Source organism: Ursus maritimus, unplaced genomic scaffold (genome assembly GCF_017311325.1).
Source record: "Ursus maritimus isolate PB19 unplaced genomic scaffold, ASM1731132v1 scaffold_14, whole genome shotgun sequence".
Taxonomy (NCBI): Eukaryota; Metazoa; Chordata; class Mammalia; order Carnivora; family Ursidae; genus Ursus; species Ursus maritimus.
The window spans coordinates 52,500,632-52,518,877 of record NW_024423786.1 but is presented as its reverse complement, the minus strand read 5'-3'; the positions used below and the strand labels follow the sequence as shown (position 1 = coordinate 52,518,877).

Genomic DNA, 18,246 nt, shown 5'->3' with positions numbered 1-18,246 from the left:
GATTCATAACCTAGACAAATATTTGTCGAGCATCTAGGACAGTCAGGCAGATTCTAAGTGTGTGGAAGATACCCACTGCCTCTGCGAATGGGAACATAGTAAGTAATGGACCTCAAGATAAGTGAATTGTATTGTATGTTATAAGCTTCCCTCTGATATGGGAAAGTGACAGCAGGAACAGCTCTGTGCTCCCTCAACACAGAGGGAAAGAATGTCAAACATCTCCTGAATAACTCCTTACCTTTACATCGATCATACATTGAACTGATAATACTTGGAAGCTACTGGGTTAAGGAAAAAATATTAATAAAATTATTTTCAAATTTCTCTTTACATTTTTAATGGGGCTAGTAGAATATGTAAAATTCCCTCATAGGATGTATTTTTTTTTTTGAAAAAAAAAACACTTTTTTGAGATATCCTTGACATGTAAAAATTGTATATATTTAAGGTGAACAACTCGGTATTTTGGTGTATGTGTATGCATTGTGACAAGATCTTTGCAGTCAAGCTACAGAGCTTACCCATCATATTCTCTGCTTCTGTGACTTTGACTCTTTTAGATTCTGCATATATGTGAGATCATGCAGTATGGCTTGTTTCCCTCAGCCTGATGTTCTCAGGGTTCATCCACGTTGTCGCAAATGGCAGGATTTCCTTCTTTTTTAAGGCTGGGTAACATTCCATTGTATATATACACCACAGTGTCTTCGTCATCCATCCATCGATGGATATCTAGGTTGCTTCCACATCTTGGCTATTGTGAATGATGCTCCTGTGATATTTCTATGGGACCACGCTGGTCTGGTGGTTTCAGTTTTCCAACATCCCTGTGTGGAAAATGCTCTTCATGCCTCTATTAGTTTGCCAGGGGTGCGATGACAGTGTTCCATAGACTGGGTGGCTTAAACAACAGAAATTTATTTTATTGCAGATCTAGAATCTGGAAGTCCAAGTTCAAGGTGTAGGTAGGAATGTTTTTCTGAGGCTTTTCTCTTTGGCTGGTACATGGCCTCCATCTCCCTGTGTCCTCACATGGTCCTCCCTCTCTACCTGTCTATTTCCAAATTTCTTGTAAGGACACTGGGACTATTGCATCAGGGCCCACCGTAACGACGTCATGTAGCTCAGTTAACCCCGTCTCCAAATACAGTCATATTTTGAGGTCCCCAGGATTAGGCCTTCCACATTTTAATTTGTGGGTGGGGGACACAACCAGCCTGTAATACTGACTCCATTTTAAATATGGGGACACCAGATCTCAGAGTGTTAAAGTCATTTGTGTGAGGGACAGACCTGAGACACCCATCAGGCACATAACGACGTAACTGGAAACTGTAACGGATTCCTTCTTTCGTGGCTCATAGGTGGATCCTGTGCTGACCATGATCACATATGTGGGGTTGAGCCTCTCTCTGCTGTGCCTCCTCCTGGCAGCCCTCACCTTCCTCCTGTGCCGACCCATCCAGAACACCAGCACCTCCCTCCACCTGCAGCTCTCCATCTGCCTCTTCCTGGCCCACCTGCTCTTCCTCACGGGCATTGACCGGACAGAGCCCAAGGTAGGAGAACTAGCTGAGACTCACTTTTCTGTGAACATTTCCAGTGGCTTTGCCACTACGCTCCCAAAGCCCAAGTAAGGGTAGCTGGATGTAGGAAGAGGGAAGGAAGGTCTAACAATCTGGGTGGACAGTTCAACCCCCATTGCCAACAGTTGCCCTTTTTGTGTTGTCAGTAGTGGGTCTTGAGGACTGAGGGTTAGAAGGGAGTTCCCTGGCTATGAAATGGTGAAAATCACATATCTATCAAACTAATTTATTTCAACATGGCAAACCTGAAGCTCAAGCAGAGGAACTAACTCGCCTGAAATCATATAATAGGTTTTGTGAGCTTTTAGATAAAAACCTGAATGTCCTTCACTCGATGCAGGGCACACAGTTTTAGACCAGCACATTCCAGCAGACTTTCCTGTGAGGATGAAAATGTTCTCTATTGAGCACTTTAATATGGTAACCACTGGCCACATATGGCTACTGAGCACTTGACATGTGGCTAGTGTGACTGAGCAACTGTCTTTTAAATTTTGTTTAATTTTAATTAATTTTTGTGTAAAGAGCCCCATGAACGTCTCCTTTTTTTTCAGCACTTCTTTTTTATATAATAATTTTTAATTATGTTATGTTAGTCACCATACAGTATATCCTTAGTTTTTGATGTAGTGTTCCATGATTCATTATTTGCGTATAACACCCAGTGCACCATGCAATATGTGCCCTTCTTAATACCCATCACTGCCCTATCCCAATCCCCCAACCCCCTCCCCTCTGAAGCCCTCAGTTTGTTTCCCAGAGTCCATAGTCTTTCATGGTTCATTCCCCCTTCTGTTTACCCCCCCTTCCTTCTTCCCGTCCTTCTCCTACCAGTCTTCCTGCTATTTCTTATGTTCCATAAGTAAGTGAAACCATATGATAATTGTCTTTCTCTGCTTGACTTATTTCACTTAGCATAATCTCCTCCAGTCCCGTCCATGTTGCTGCAAATGTTGGGTAATCGTTCTTTCTGATGGCTGAGTAATATTCCATTGTATATATGGACCACATCTTCTTAATCCAGTCATCTGTTGAAGGGCATCTCAGTTCCTTCCACAATTTGGCTATTGTGGACAATGCTGCTATGAACATTGGGGTGCACATGGCCCTTCTCTTCACTACCTCTGTATCTTTGGGGTAAATACCCAGTAGTGCAATTGCTGGATCATAGGGTAGCTCAATTTTTAACTTTTTAAGGGACCTCCACATCACCAAGAAATTATTGAAAAACAAAGCTGGGGGCATCACGTTGCCGGATTTCAAGCTGTACTACAAAGCTGTGATTACAAAGACAGCATGATACTGGCACAAAAACAGACACATAGACCAATGGAACAGAATAGAGAACCCAGAAATGGACCCTCGGCTCTTTGGGCAACTAATCTTTGGCAAAGCAGGAAAAAACATCCAGTGGAAAAAAGACAGTCTCTTCAATAAATGGTGCTGGGAAAATTGGACAGCTCTATGCAAAAGAATGAAACTTGACCACTCTCTCACACCATACACAAAGATACTCCAAATGGATGAAAGACCTCGATGTGAGACAGGAATCCATGAAAATCCTAGAGCAGAACATAGGCAGCAACCTCTTTGACATCGGCCACAGCAAATTTTTTCATGACACATCTCCCAAGGCAAGAGAAACAAAAGAAAAAATGAACTTGTGAGACTTCATCAAGATTAAAAACTCCTGATGGGTATTAAGGAGGGCACGTATTGCATGGTGCACTGGGTGTTATACGCAAGTAATGAATCATGGAACTTTACATCAAAAACTAGGGATGTACTGTATGGTGACTAACATAATATAATAAAAAAATATTACTAATAAAAAAAAAGATAAAAAGCTTCTGCACAGCCAGGGAAATAGTCAAAAAAACTAAGAGGCAGCCCACGGAATGGGAGAAGATATTTGCAAATGACAATACAGATAAAAAAATAAAAATAAAAAAAAGACTGGTATCTAAGATCTACAAAGAACTTCTCAAACTCAATACATGAGAAACAAATAAACAAATCAAAAAATGGGCAGAAGATATGAACAGACACTTTTCCAATGAAGACATACAAATGTCTAACAAACACATGAAGAAATGTTCAAAATCATTAGCCATCAGGGAAATTCAAATCAAAACCACATTGAGATACTGCCTTACGCCAGTTAGAATGGCAAAAATTGACAAGGCAAGAAACAACAAATGTTAGAGAGGATGTGGAGAAAGGGATCCCTCTTACACTGTTGGTGGGAATGCAAGTTGGTATAGCCCATGAATGTTTCCTAATTACAAGGTTGACTATGAGATCTGTAGACACCAAGCTCGAGATATCCCAGTTCAAGCAGAGAGAGCTAATTTTCCCATTTACATAAAAGTTTTATTTAGGCCCCGGGGTGGATTGGATGATACCCACCCACACTGGTGAGTGTGATCTTCTTTACTCAGTCTCCTGACTCAAATGCTAATTCATAATTCCTGAAACACCCTCACAGACACACCCAGAAATGATGTTTTACATGTTATCTGGGCATTCCTTAGCTCAGTCTAGTTGACACATAAAATTAGGCATCACACCTGCCCAAAGGGCAAGGGACATGGACTATCCATTTCCAACACTGGTCTGTCATGGATCTGAGGACTGTTCCCAGAGCATTCATTCCTCTGCATTACTGGCCTGCTCCACACGTGGGGTAAGGATGGGGTCGGTGAAAGCTCCACAAAAGTGTGTTGCCCCCAGGCATACAGTCACAGGTGTTAGAATTAAAAATGCAGGCCAACATCCAGGAAATGCTAAGTGCTAAGGACATGACGAGGTACAGACCACATTCCTCACTCTTGTCTCCCCTCCAGGTGCTGTGCTCCATCATCGCAGGGCTGCTGCACTACCTCTACCTGGCCTCCTTCACCTGGATGCTCCTTGAAGGGCTGCATCTCTTCCTCACCGTTAGGAATCTCAAAGTGGCCAACTACACCAGTGCAGGCAAATTCAAGAAGAAGTTCGTGTACCCTTTAGGCTATGGGATTCCAGCTCTCACTGTGGCTGTGTCTGCAATAGTAGGACCCCAAAACTATGGATCACATACTCAGTAAGCATGATGTGCGCCTTTATGGTAGAAGTGGTGTCGTGGCTGATACATGATCTGAAATAAAAAAACACTTCAGTCCATTTCCTTTTGTGAATTATACTTCACAAAACCAGTCCCGTTTTAACAGAATCCTATTTTCTTAGGAATTCCTAGAGCAATGGTTCTCAGCATGTTTGGCGTTGGATCCTTTTGAGACTTTTGGTGAAATCCTGGGCCTATTTCCCCAAATAGGGAAATGTACCTCTCAGACAAATGTACTTACACATAAAAATTTGAATACAACTTCAGGACTTTCGGGACAAAAATGTGTACTTAGGAAATTCAGAGATGGAAAAGCCCACCTGTGGCCTCTGTGCATGAGAGATAGTGCACATTATGTCTCATCCTCCCCATGATCCTGTGGGGTCAGCATCTCATACACAGGACATCTTGATCTTAGTGCATCTAAGAAACATTCTTACGGTCTCAGTTAAAAGGAGAGTAAGTCAGAATTCCTCACTAAAGGAATTTCTGCATCACTGAAGAAGTTTGCAAAGCTCTGCAAAGTTAGCTAAAGACGTTAGTATTTTGGCAATGGGGCTTTGGTTAGGGAGTAGATGTGCATGTGCTAAAACAACAATAAAGGTGTCTCTCTTGAAAGAAAAAAGATGTCCTGTCTCCAGCCAGAACCCTATGTCCTGCCAGAATGATTCTGGAGATCTCATGGTAGCATAGATCAGGGGTTGGCAAACTTTCTATAAAGGGCCAAATGTTAACTGCTTCTGTCTCTGTGGGCCATATGGTCTTTGTGGCAATTACTCAATGTTGCCCTTGTGGTGGGAAAGCGGCCAATTCATAGACCACATGTAAATGGATGGATGTGGCTATGTTTCAATAAAACTTTATTTACAGAAACAAGGAGTGGACTGGGTTTGGCTTCTGGGCCATCCTTTGTAACACTTAGAATAGAATTTAAGTGTGGGAGCTTTTCTGCTCACTGAGTGTTGGCAATTGCTTATTACATGTACTACTTTTATGCTGCCATGTCTTTCTTCAGAATAATTTATACTCTCTTTGCCAACATAAGGCATGACATAGTAAAAAGTGTTTGGGCAACAGGGTACTTGGTACATGGACTATGCTTAGTTAATGTTGGTAGATTTTCTTGCTGTGGTTAAATTACTACTTTTACTCTCTTTCTGATAGCATTATTTTGGGGTATGATTTATTGAGCTTTAACCTCTTTGCCAGGAACCATACTCAAAAACTATATACACATTATCTCATTGATCTTTTCTACAAGATCTATATGAGGAAAACGGCCAAAGTCTGATGAAAGAAATCAAAGAAGATTCAAATAAATGGAGAGATAGACCATGTTCATGGATAGGAAGGTTCAATATTGTCAAGAAGTCAGTCAGTTCCTCCCAACTTGATGTATAGATTCAATGGATTCGAATTCACAATCCCAAAAAATTATTTTGTAGATAATGATAAACTGATTCTAATGTTTATATAGAGAAGCAAAAGATCCTGAATAGCTAACACAATATTGAAAGAGAGAAACAAAGTCAGAGGACTGACCCTCCCTGACTTCAAGTCTTGGCATATAGCCACTGTAATCATTTAATCTTTTCAGTACTTCTGTCTGCCCCCACTTTACACTTGAGGAAACTGAGGCTTTGAGCATACAGCTTCTATCAGATGAGAACCCATGTCTGATTGTATCTAAAATCTAGGTTCTGAACTAAATGGTTCCCAGCACTGGTTTGATCTTGCTACAGGAGTTTGAATTCAAGCTCTCTGCCCTCTGAGAAATAGGCAGCTCATGCATATACTTTTTTCTCAACAGCTGCTGGCTCAAGCTCGATAAAGGGTTCATCTGGAGTTTCATGGGGCCAGTGGCAGTCATTATCTTGGTGAGTGACTAGTGATTGTTATTTATGGGTGTGCCTGCCCTGGGTTGGCCAAGCATGGAGTGTGTTTCTTTCTGCAAAGATGGAAATGAAGTGAAGGTAAGAAAATAGAGCCTAATGTGATTAACTCCTCTTCCTGGAAGTACTGTCTTCATATGTTTTTCCCTTGTTCCATTATGATTCACTTGTTGCTTTGATGTAATATAACTCTGCTAGGTATTCCTCTAAAAATCCCATGTTTGTTCATTCAACAATTATTTAGCAAGTATCTACTCCGCACAGAGTGACATGTTCTCCTCTTTGCCAGCAACTTCCTGATCACATCCATTGTCCTGATATAGACACTAATAGTAACCTTTCACTTTCAAGGTGTCTTGATTTGAAGGATACATTATATAGTCACCCTTATCAAGCACCAAGTGCCACAGGTATGCATACACACAATGTGCTGTATCAAAGACCAGAGCATATGCGCATAGCATCCTATGAAGCCTGTATCTTTTGGAAAAAGATACTTAGGTCCACCTCAAGTTAGGTTGCATTGCATGGCCTCAAAATAAAATTCCAAGTCAATATTTCATTTTGTGTCCACAGATAAACTTGGTGTTTTACATCCAAATTCTGTGGATTTTGAGAAGCAAACTTTCATCCCTCAATAAAGAAGTTTCTACCATTCAGAACACCAGGTAAGAAGGTCCCAAAATCAGTGGTATCTACAGATTCTTCCTACGGGACTACTTTTCTTTGTGCCTGGGAAAGAAAACCCTATACAAAAATCTGATATAACATTTCATGGTACTGGATAAAGGGTGTGTGAGGTACAACTTCTAGAAGTAAAAATTATAATTTTCAGGTAGCTTACTGTACTCCTTGATCGCTTTATTCGACAAATATTCATTGAATGCCTCTTTTGTGTAGCACACTCTTCATATGAAATTCATGCCAAGAGTATCAACATTATCCTCCCTTCCCCACCCCACGAGTCCACCCACTTCTGGGAACTCCATTATCCTTGGCTGGTGATGCTCAGTTCTTACTGTGCTGAACTAAATGATTAAAAATAATGAAAAGCACAACTAACATTAACTAGGAACTTAGTAGATATTTGGAATTTAGCAATATTCGTTTACTGAATGCTCATAACTCCAATCTATGTGGTGGGCATGACTACCATCCCCCCGTTGATAAGAAGAGCAAATGCTTATTTTACCCTAGAGTAGCAAAAATCTTGCATTGGTGAGTCACGTGGAAAAAATTTAAAGGAATATCTTTCCAATTTCAGACCCTGGCTTTGATCTCATCTACTTACCAGACCAATCTGACATCTCTTCGCCTTAGTGTTTTCCATCCTGGAGGGTCACGGCCTCACCCTTCTTGGCATTTCTTCATCCCTCTACATGGGTTGGATGAGGGCAGGCTAACACCCCTGTGTGCATGCATGCTCACACACACACACACACACACACACACACACACACACACACACGTCAGCTCTCCCAGACAGGTGGCACTAACAACCCCATTCTGTTTTATAAAACACAATTGTCATTTGAAGAAACACAATAGCATGTTATATTCTGAAGTCATGATAGCATCATCAACACATTTCCAATACAAATTTCTAGAAGGCACTTCCACACATTTTCCAATAGAGCCAGGTAAAAGACTTGCAGATAAATCACTTCCAAGAATAGGAGAAAGCATTATTCTCAGAAGCAACCATTGAAAACATAGATTCTTCTTCATCTTTGAGTCGTATGACTGCATAGGTCACTTAGCACATGAGGTAGATGTGAAGTTTAAATCAGGTAATGTGGGCCAAGCATTTAGCACAGTGCCCAGCACGTAGTGACAAATGATACTTATTATAGCTCCTGTTCCTTTTCAGAGTCATGACATTTAAAGCCATTGCTCAGCTATTTATCCTGGGCTGTTCTTGGGGCCTTGGCCTTTTTATGGTTGAAGAGGTCGGGAAGGCGATTGGATCAGTCATTGCATACACATTCACCATCATCAATGTCCTGCAGGGTGTTTTGCTCTTTGTGGTACACTGTCTCCTTAATCGCCAGGTAAGGATAATTATTTTGTCTTCACCAGCCAACTCCCAAAGTCTTATTGAATGGTTGTTCCCATTCTCACCCTTCTCTGACCTTGTATATTTGTATTTGGGGTTGCCTTCATTCTGAAAGGAGGGTTTAGGTACTGCTTGGGTATGCTATGTGCTCTGCATTTCACTGGCACCTGACTAACCTTCACATTCCAACCTATCTCTTAAGAGTGTGCTTCTGTCAGCTGGGGATGACATATCAAAATACCATAGACTGTGTAGCTTGGGCAACAGAAATTTCTCATATAATTCTCATATAATTCTATAAATCTGAGTTTAGGGTGCATGTGCAGTTGGGTTCTGATGAGAGCTCTGTTCCCTTTTGCATGTGGCCACCTCTTGCTCTGCCCTTACATGGGAGAGAGGAGAGAGCTTTTATGCCTCTTCTTATTAGGACACTAATCCTGTTGGATCAGGGCTCAACCCTTATGACCTCATTTAACCTTAATCACTTCTATAAAGGTCATCATATCTTCAAAGACAGTCATACTAGAAAGTTAGGGCTTTAACATGTGAATTTTGAGGAGGCATAGTTCAGTCCATAGCAGAGCATGTATCAGTCAGAATAGGGGAGATTATGCTGCAGTAACCTATAGCCACCACCCCCTAATTTCAGTGGTTTATAACAATAAAGGTTTATTTCCTGCTCATACTACACAGCCATGGCTTGATCTACATTGTCTTCACTCTAGGATAAAGGTTGAATGACGAGCAGCCCTTACTTAGAACACTGGTATTCTCGTGGCAAAGGGAAGGGAGAGCCTGGCAACGTGTAGCTTAATTAGCTCTCTCTCATTGGGTGGAGCAAGTTCCTTGTCCATCCCTGAGTTCACCAGAAAGAGGATATATAAGCCTTTTATAGTGAGGTGCACTTTAAGGAGGGACACTGGAATATTTGGCTTACTATGCCAAAAACAGAGAGACTGTAGCTCTAATGTCAGGTTATCCACTGAGTAGGTTGCTGTGTGACCTTGGGAAGCCTTCTTACTGTCTCTGAGTCTCAATATTCTCACCTGTGTTCATGGCAATATCTGCCTCACAGGGTTGAGAATTAAAGAGATACTGCGGGGGGGGGGTGTAAGATAGCATCAGAATAGAGGACCTCATTCCATCTGGTCCCTCAAAGTTAGATGGATATCTATCAAAGCATTCTGAACACATATGAATTCAACCCGAGAAGTAAGAAGTTTTATCTGGATCTCTACAAGCAGAAAAATGACTACTTTTTGCAAGGTAGGAGGTGTAGAACCTTGAATCTTTGGGGGAAATATCAGAAGATAAATGGAGGGGGGAGGGGGCCTCCATAAGCCAGCCCCTGGAAAGTGATACAACACCGGAGCAAAAAATAGGGACCCTTAGAAATCTGTTCAAATGAGAGACATCTCTTTCTGCAAAGGACACAGGGTATGAATAGGGCAGAATTCTAGGTGGATCATTGTGGTCTCGGAATTCCAGGAGACTCAGAAAGTAGGGGGGAGGCTGACGAATAGAGCGCCCAAGCAGTGGATCAGGGAGACTGGTTATAGTCAGTGAGCCCAGAAGGGACTCTCAGCTCCGGTCACCATAAACCACCAGCTGGCCCATAGGGAAACCGCTCTCTGTCTGACCACCCTGAAAAGGACTAGAAGGTGTGGACTGTTTAACTTCCCAGGGAAGATATAAAACAGCTTACACCCATGACTGGGCAACAGCTCTCAGGGCAGTATGACCCACAAAAGAATACTGGGGAGGCACCCAGCCATGAACTGGAAGCCACGGAAGAGGGTGCACGCATGAGCCCATGGTCACTGGCAATTGCAAAGTCACAAAATGCAGAGATGCTCATGGATCCCTGGAACTCCCCCAGGACAGTTGCAGTGGGCAAGAACCACGGGATTCAGCAGTTTGGTGCACCCCCTCGCCCATGACTGAACAACAGCTCTTAGGGTAGTGTGACCCCTGAAAGGACACTGGGGAGGCACCCAGCCATGACCTGAGAGCTACAGAAAGGATGCACGTGGGAGCCCACAGCTACTAGCAATTGCAAAGTCACAAAGTGCAGAGACACTCTAGGGTCCCCAGAACTCCCCTGGGAGAGTTGCAGAGGGCAGAAATAGTGAGAGTCTGTGGAGTTTGGTACACACAGACGTGGAGACAGTTTGACCTGGAGAGTTTATTGAAGAAAGGGGACTGCGACCTTGCAGCTCTGAGCCAGAGATTCCAGCACAGCCATATTTTTTTTATTTTTATTTTTTTATAATAATTTTTTACTATGTTATGTTAGTCACCCAACAGTATATCCTTAGTTTTTGATGTAATGTTCCATGATTCATTATTTGCGCATAACACCCAGTGCACCATGCAATATGTACCCTCCTTAATACCCATCACCGGCCTATCCCAATCCCCCACCCCCCTCCCCTCTGAAGCCCTCAGTTTGTTTCCCAGAGTCCACAGTCTCTCATGGTTCATTCCCCCTCCTGCACAGCCATATTTGCTCTGACCCTCTAAACAGAAGCAGAAAGCTGCCAGGGAACAAAAGCCACACAGTTGACCAGCTCACATTAAGCCCATCCCCTTGAGAAGGGGTGGGGCACTCCATCCAGGTAAAGACACCTGAGAAGTCAAACAGCAAGTCCCTCCCCCAGAAAACAGACTGGAAGAACAGGTGAATGATAAGCTTATTTCCCACAGGACTGTAAAACTCCAGCAACAGGGGAAAAATAATATAGGGAGCTCTAGGTTTTCCCTCACAATTTGTTTATACCTCAGGCTAAAATTTTACATTTCTTTTTTGTTTCTTTTCTTTTTCTTTCGTTCTTTCTTTTTTTTAAATAATATTTCTTTATTATGTTAGTCACCACACAGTACATCCCTAGTTTTTGATGTGAAGTTCCATGATTCATTACTTGCGTATAACACCCAGTGCACCATGCAATACATGCCCTTCTTCATACCCACCGCCAGCCTATCCCATTCCCCCAACCCCCTCCCCTCTGAAGCCCTCAGTTTGCCTCCCAGAGTCCACAGTCTCTCATGGTTCATTCCCCTTTCTGTTTACCCCCCGCTTTCTTCTTCCCTTTCTTCTCCTACCGATCCTCCTACTTCTTATGTTCCATAAATGAGTGAAACCATATGATAATTGTCTTTCTCTGCTTGACTTATTTTGCTTAGCATTATCTCCTCCAGTCCCGTCCATGTTGCAGCAAATGTTGAGAAATCATTCCTTTTGATGGCTGAGTAATATTCCATTGTATATATGGACCACATCTTCTTAATCCAGTCATCTGTTGAAGGGCATCTCGGCTCCACCTGCTCTTTTGAGGACAATTTGTGTGGAACCAGAAAAGGCCCCAAATCACCAAGAAATTGTTGAAAAGGAAAAACAAAGCTGGGGGCATCACAATGCCAGATTTCAAGCTGTACTACAAAGCTGTGATCACAAAGACAGCATGGTACTGGCACAAAACCAGACACATAGACCAATGGAACAGAATAGAGAACCCAGAAATGGACCCTCGGCTCTTTGGGCAACTAATCTTTGACAAAGCAGGAAAAAACATCCAGTGGAATAAAGACAGTCTCTTCAATAAATGGTGCTGGGAAAATTGGACAGCCATATACAGAAGAATGAAAGCCGGCCATTCCCTTACACCATACACAAAGACAAACTCAAAATGGATGAAAAACCTCAATGTGAGACAGGAATCCATGATAATCCTAGAGTAGAGCATAAGCAGTATCCTCTTTGCCATCAGCCACAGCAACTTCTTTCAAGACACATCTCCAAAGGCAAGGGAAACAAAAGCAAAAATGAACTTTTGGGACTTCATCGAGATAAAACCTCAGAGGAAATAGTCAACAAAACTAAAGGCAACCCACGGAATGGGAGAAGACATTTGCAAATGACAGTTCAGATAAGGGGCTGGTATCCAAGATCTATAAAGAACTTCTCAAACTCAACACCCAAAAAACAAATAATCCAGTCAAGAAATGGCAGAAGACATGAACAGACACTTCTCCAAAGAAGACATACAAACGGCCAACGGACATGAAAAAATGCTCCACATCACTTGCCATCAGGGAAATACAAATCAAAACCACAATGAGATACCACCTTACACCAGTTAGAATAACTAAAATTAACAAGACGGGAAACAACAACTGCTGGAGAGGATGTGGAGAAAGGGTAACCCTCTTACACTGTTGTTGGGAATGCAAGTTGGTACAGCCACTTTGGAAAACAGTATGGAGGTTCCTCAAGAAGTTAGAAATAGAGCTACCCTACGACCCAGGAATTGCACTACTAGGTATTTACCCCCAAAGATACAGATGTAGTGAAAAGAAGAGCACATGCACCCCAATGTTCATAGTAGCAATATCCACAATAGCTGGACTGTGGAAGGAGCTGAGATATCCTTTAACAGAAGAATGGATAAAGAAGATGTGGTCCATATATACAATGGAATATTATTCAGCCATCAGAAAGGATGAATACCCACCATTTGCATCAACATGGATGGAACTGGAGGGGATTATGCTAAATGAAATAAGTCAGGCAGAAAAAGACAATTATCATATGGTTTCACTCATATGTGGAACATAAGGAATAGTGTGGAGGACCATAGGAGAAGGGAAGGAAAGCTGAATGGGAAGAAATCAGAGAGGGAGACAAACCATGAAAGACTCTGTACTCCGGGAAACAACTGAGGGTTACAGAGGGAAGCGGGGGTGGGGAATGGGCTTACCAGGTGATGGGTATTAAGGAGGGCACATGTTGGGATGAGCACCGGTTGTTATATGCAACTAATGAATCATTGAACACTACATCATAAACTAATTATGTACTATATGCTGGCTAAATGAACATACTAATAAAAAAATAGAAATAAAATAAAAAAGTTAAAAAAGAAAAAAAAGAGATATCGTGATATGAATCTCCTAGCGCAGTCCTTGGCACACATTAAGTTCTTGTAAGGGTCATCATCTTGTATTTTGACTCCTTTTAGAATATTGGAAACAGTTTTCCTGGCTTTTCTCCCTTTGCTATTGAGCAGAACTACCAGCGATTAAGATGCCAGTGGCAGAGAGTATCATAACACTTCATTTATTTCTCTTTCATCTCCTACTGTTTTAATTGTTGGTATTTCTCACACCCTGAAGTAAAGTACAACTTAAGTGTCTTGGTGAAATAATGTTGAATATTACATATTAAAATATCTTTTTAAAACATGCTAAGCAGGTTTCAGGAAGGAATCCATGCAATCACTGGGAGTGGTTCAGCATAGTGGTTAGTGTCAGGGCTCTGGTGTGAGAATGATGAGGTACTGAATGCTGGCTGTAGGATCTTAGACAAGTCCATTTAATTTCAACAGCTTCAGCTTCTTTATCTTTAATTGGGGGTAACAGAAGAACTTTCGTCATTTGGTTTATGTAAGGATGAAATGATATATTATGTAAAATAAAGTGTATTGAAGATTGTTAGTATTCAATAAATGTTGACTTTCATTGTTATAATCACCACCACCAGCACCATCACCTGCACTGTCATCACTGTCATCATGACCATCATCACTTCCGTGATCACCACCATCACCTTCACCATCCTCCTCCTCCTCATTGTCAGGATCATCATTACCACCACCACCCTATAGACTCTATAGAGACTTCGTGATGCCCCACATTTCGTAAATACATTTTCTAGAATGAAGAATTCGAATTTTATTTTTTAAAAATATTGTATTTATTTGACAGAGAAAGACACAGTGAGAGAGGGAACACAAGCAGGGGGAGTGGGAGAGGGAGAAGCAGGCTTCCCGCTGAGCAGGGAGCCGGATGCGGTGCTCAATCCCAGGACCCTGGGATCATGACCTGAGCCAAAGGCAGAAGCTTAACGACTGAGCCACCCAGGTGCCCCAGAAGTTGAATTTTAAAATGAACCAAGAAGAGGATGTCCAAGACTATACAGAAAACCAATGAGAGGGTGGTCATGGGGTTTGGCATGTGAATCTCTAGCCTCCTATTCAGGGTCTTTTCTCCCTAAGCAAGCTCCTGATGTGACACAAACCTCTATATTCCTCAGGTGCGAATGGAATACAAGAAGTGGTTTACTGGAATCTGGAAAGGGGTTGAAACTGAAAGTATTGAGGTAACGCGCTCTACAACCCAAACCAAAATGGTAAGACCAGCTTCTCTGCAATGCCGTGTACTGGCTGAACCCAACCTCTTGTACTGCCAGGAGTTTCCTGGTCCCTTGATCTGAAGAAAAAGAGAAATTGCATTACTTCCTCCATTATGCTGGTGGTTTCTGGTTTTTGAGACCAAAACCAGAGGAACTCTTTTCTTTTGTCTTTTCTTTTTCCCTTCCCTTTCTTCCCTTCCCTTCCTTCCCTTCCCTCCTTTCCTTCCCTTCCCTACTTCCCTTCCCTTCCCTTTCCATCCCTTCCCTTTCCCTTCCCTTCTTTTCCTTTCCCTTCCTTTCCCTTATCTTCCCCCTTCTTCCTCCCTTCCTTGTTCTTTCTCTCTCTTCTTCCTTCCTTCCTTTCTCTCCTTCTCTCTCTCCAGTCTTTCCATGAATATTCAAATGATATTTATCAAAAAATTTAAATTTATTTAACAATGTTCATTTAACAAAAATTTACTGAGTATTTGTACGTGCCAGACACTTTTTTTAGTTGCTGGGGAAACAGTGAGGATACACTGACAAAAATCCTTGCCCTCACAGAACTGATGTTCTGGTAGGGGGGGCAACAATAAACCCCCAAACATGGATTATACAGTATTTCACAAAGTGATGTGGGCTATGGAAAAATACAGAGCAGCAAAGAGAAATCAGGACTCATGAGGTAGGGGGAGTTTTGTTTCCAGTAAGGTGGCCACGGTGACAGTCTTTCACTATCTATCATCACCTTCTATTTTAATTCTCTGCATCATGTGCCTCTCTGTATGATATCTGTCTTACTCTGAAAAAGTGAAAGTGTTTACCTTTGGTCAATCTCTGCCCCCTGTAAGTTTTAGTGCTGTGGTTACTATCATTTTCCTTCTACCTAGGGCAATGCCTGGCCCACAAAAGATGCTCACTTGTTGAGTGTCTAAGATCCTTGTTTATAGATGAGGATGCAGCCTGGGAAAGTCCACATGGTTGGCCCAAAGCTACTCAGCTGGGTACTGGGGTTCAGACTCAGGTCTGTTTTCCTCTGAAAGTTGACAGCTTTCCTTGGTTGTCACCAGAGTTGTTTGTCACTCCAGATCGTCAACAACTTTTGGGACCAGCTTCCTGGGACATGCACTTTCAGACCGAGGACAATTCTGTTTACTGGCTGCTGACTGTGTCCTAACAGTATATGTCACTTGTTCACCCCTTGGCTGAAACCGCCAGCAGCCAAAGGATATGTCAACCTGAACTGTGTCAAAGAACTGTCCCAACACATGTGGTCTCCAAAAACATGTCGCATAGTGGAATCCATTGCATGGACTCTGGGGTTCACCCGATTTGAGTTTGAATATTGATCCTTTCAGGTTCCAGCTGGTAGATGCTGGGCAAGTAGGTGAGCCTCCCTGAGACTCCATTCATTCGTCATTAAAATGTCTGATTGACTGAGGAACTAAACAATGTACATGAAAGCACTTTGCTCTACTCTGAACCATGTCAACACTACTTGTATTAATACCAAATTATCAAGAGTCAGCTATATCGAAGGCCACAAACAGTAATCCTATCCCCTTATCTTTGGACACCAACGTCTACGTGGCTCAGCTGGTGTAGCGTCCCACTCTTGGTTTCAACTCAGATCATGATCTCAGGGTGGTGAGATTGAGCCCCACGTTGGGCTCCGCGCTGGGTATGGAATTTGCTTGAGGTTCTCTCTCTCCCTCTCTCTGTACCCTTCCCACAACTTGCTCTCACACTCTCTCTCTGAAAAATTAAATATGTAAAAATGAACAACAAAAGGATATTCAACCTTACAGTCTTCACTGACCCTCTGTAGCATTTAGTGATCCCTCACTGTTTGAAAGGAGCCAACATGCCTGAGTTCAAGTCCCGACTCCACCACTTCCAGGCTGCATGAGCCTGTTCTAACCACTTACTGTCTCTGAGCCTCAGGACTTCATCTGTACGATGAGGATGGTGATAGTATCTGTCTCATCATGAGAAGAAAGCGAGGCCATATGTGTTAAGAACTTCGAATGCTGCTTGGCACACAGTAAACAAACACCCTGTAAATGTTTGTGAAAAGATCAGATAAATAAAAAGACCATCATAGATGGTGTTGGGGGGAGGAAAGGCTCTAGAGTCAGATATTAGGATCTCTTTACTGAGCTTTGGACCTTAGAGAGATTCTGGCTTGTCATTTCCTGAGGTGTTAATTTCTCTTCAGCTTGTTCTACATATTATCTCCCCCAAATAGGAGGAACCAGGGACATCATCAGAAGTCTTTCGCAGAAGAGACGTGGCTTCCGTGCAACCACAGCCTCAGACTCCTGTCTCTGCCTTTTGGCTAAGAGCAGAAAACTGAGCTGCTTCTGGACAGCGCCCCCTGTGGTCACACGTGGATCAGACAAATGCCACCATCTGTATCTTCCTCCTGAAAGCAGCTGAGGCCTTTCTCTATTTTGGCTTCTAGCTCCATGGAAAAAAGGGGTCATGGGGAGACCTCTGAGACCCATACCCAGTATTGTATATCACATGCCAATAAATGCTCAAAGAATAATTTTTAATAATGAAGAAAATAAGGGGATTTTCTTCTTCCAGGTATCCCTACCTTGCCCGGGATTTATTAGCCAACATCTAGATTCACCCGGCAGGTTTCTCTCTCTGTGCATTTTGTGCTCCTGAAAATTTTGCAAACTCGACATTTTCAGAATTCAATAACTCCCATGTGAACTAATATAAACAGGGGGATTGCATTCTTGTGATGCAAAATTCCACCACCATCCCACTCAGGAGCGCATTATCAACAGGAAGGGTCTTGTGCTTAGGAGACCAGCAAACCTACTCATTTATTGGGTTAATTTTGTTTTCTTAGTGTCATCTGGAATATGTTTTTGTGGAAATGCTCCCAAACCAACAGTGTGAAGATCACAGCAGTTGTTTGGCCTTGTGTGTTTTAATATTTCTAATTTCTTTTTCAAAGTAATTGGATTCTAGGACTGTTTTTCAGCATTAGAATTAATAAATGTATAGGTAACTTTCTTATCAGATGGTGTTTTAAAACCAATTTTACATGATAACATCAGGAAACGAAAATATAGCAGCCAAGAGTCTCCATGATTCATTTGAAGAGATTTTGTGTGCTGTTTCTAGGTGATAGACCAAAGACTGTGTCTCTTTACTGCTTAATCAGTTCAAATGTCTCTTCTACATGGCAGGGATGCAACCAGAGTGTATGATTCACTCCACCTGCTGGCCTTAAATATTGTCATTCCTTTTGAATGGTTAAAATTTTGGGAGATTCACACAGTGTCAAAGGCGTGCCTACAGTGTGAATTTTTATATCGTGCAATTTCAAATTTGCACAAATAAAGCTTCCAGGAAATGCAACCTTCCTAAGCAGTTGACAAATCCTTGCACTTAAGCCCCACAAGTGTTCTGCT

At 42.2% G+C, this 18,246-nt stretch overlaps 1 protein-coding gene across 1 annotated transcript in view; it reads left to right on the top strand.

Moving 5' to 3' along the window:
• Window positions 1-17,843, top strand: part of LOC103681875 (adhesion G protein-coupled receptor E4-like) — a 53,333-nt gene extending 35,490 nt beyond the window's left edge. The window contains exons 10-16 of the mRNA XM_040629452.1: window positions 1,368-1,562; window positions 4,436-4,671; window positions 6,503-6,569; window positions 7,161-7,252; window positions 8,455-8,635; window positions 14,735-14,830; window positions 17,061-17,843. Coding sequence (XP_040485386.1) covers window positions 1,368-1,562; window positions 4,436-4,671; window positions 6,503-6,569; window positions 7,161-7,252; window positions 8,455-8,635; window positions 14,735-14,830; window positions 17,061-17,168 — 975 coding nt within the window. The 3' untranslated portion in view covers window positions 17,169-17,843. The remainder of the gene's footprint in view (window positions 1-1,367; window positions 1,563-4,435; window positions 4,672-6,502; window positions 6,570-7,160; window positions 7,253-8,454; window positions 8,636-14,734; window positions 14,831-17,060) is intronic.
• Window positions 17,844-18,246: the final 403 nt, after the last annotated feature.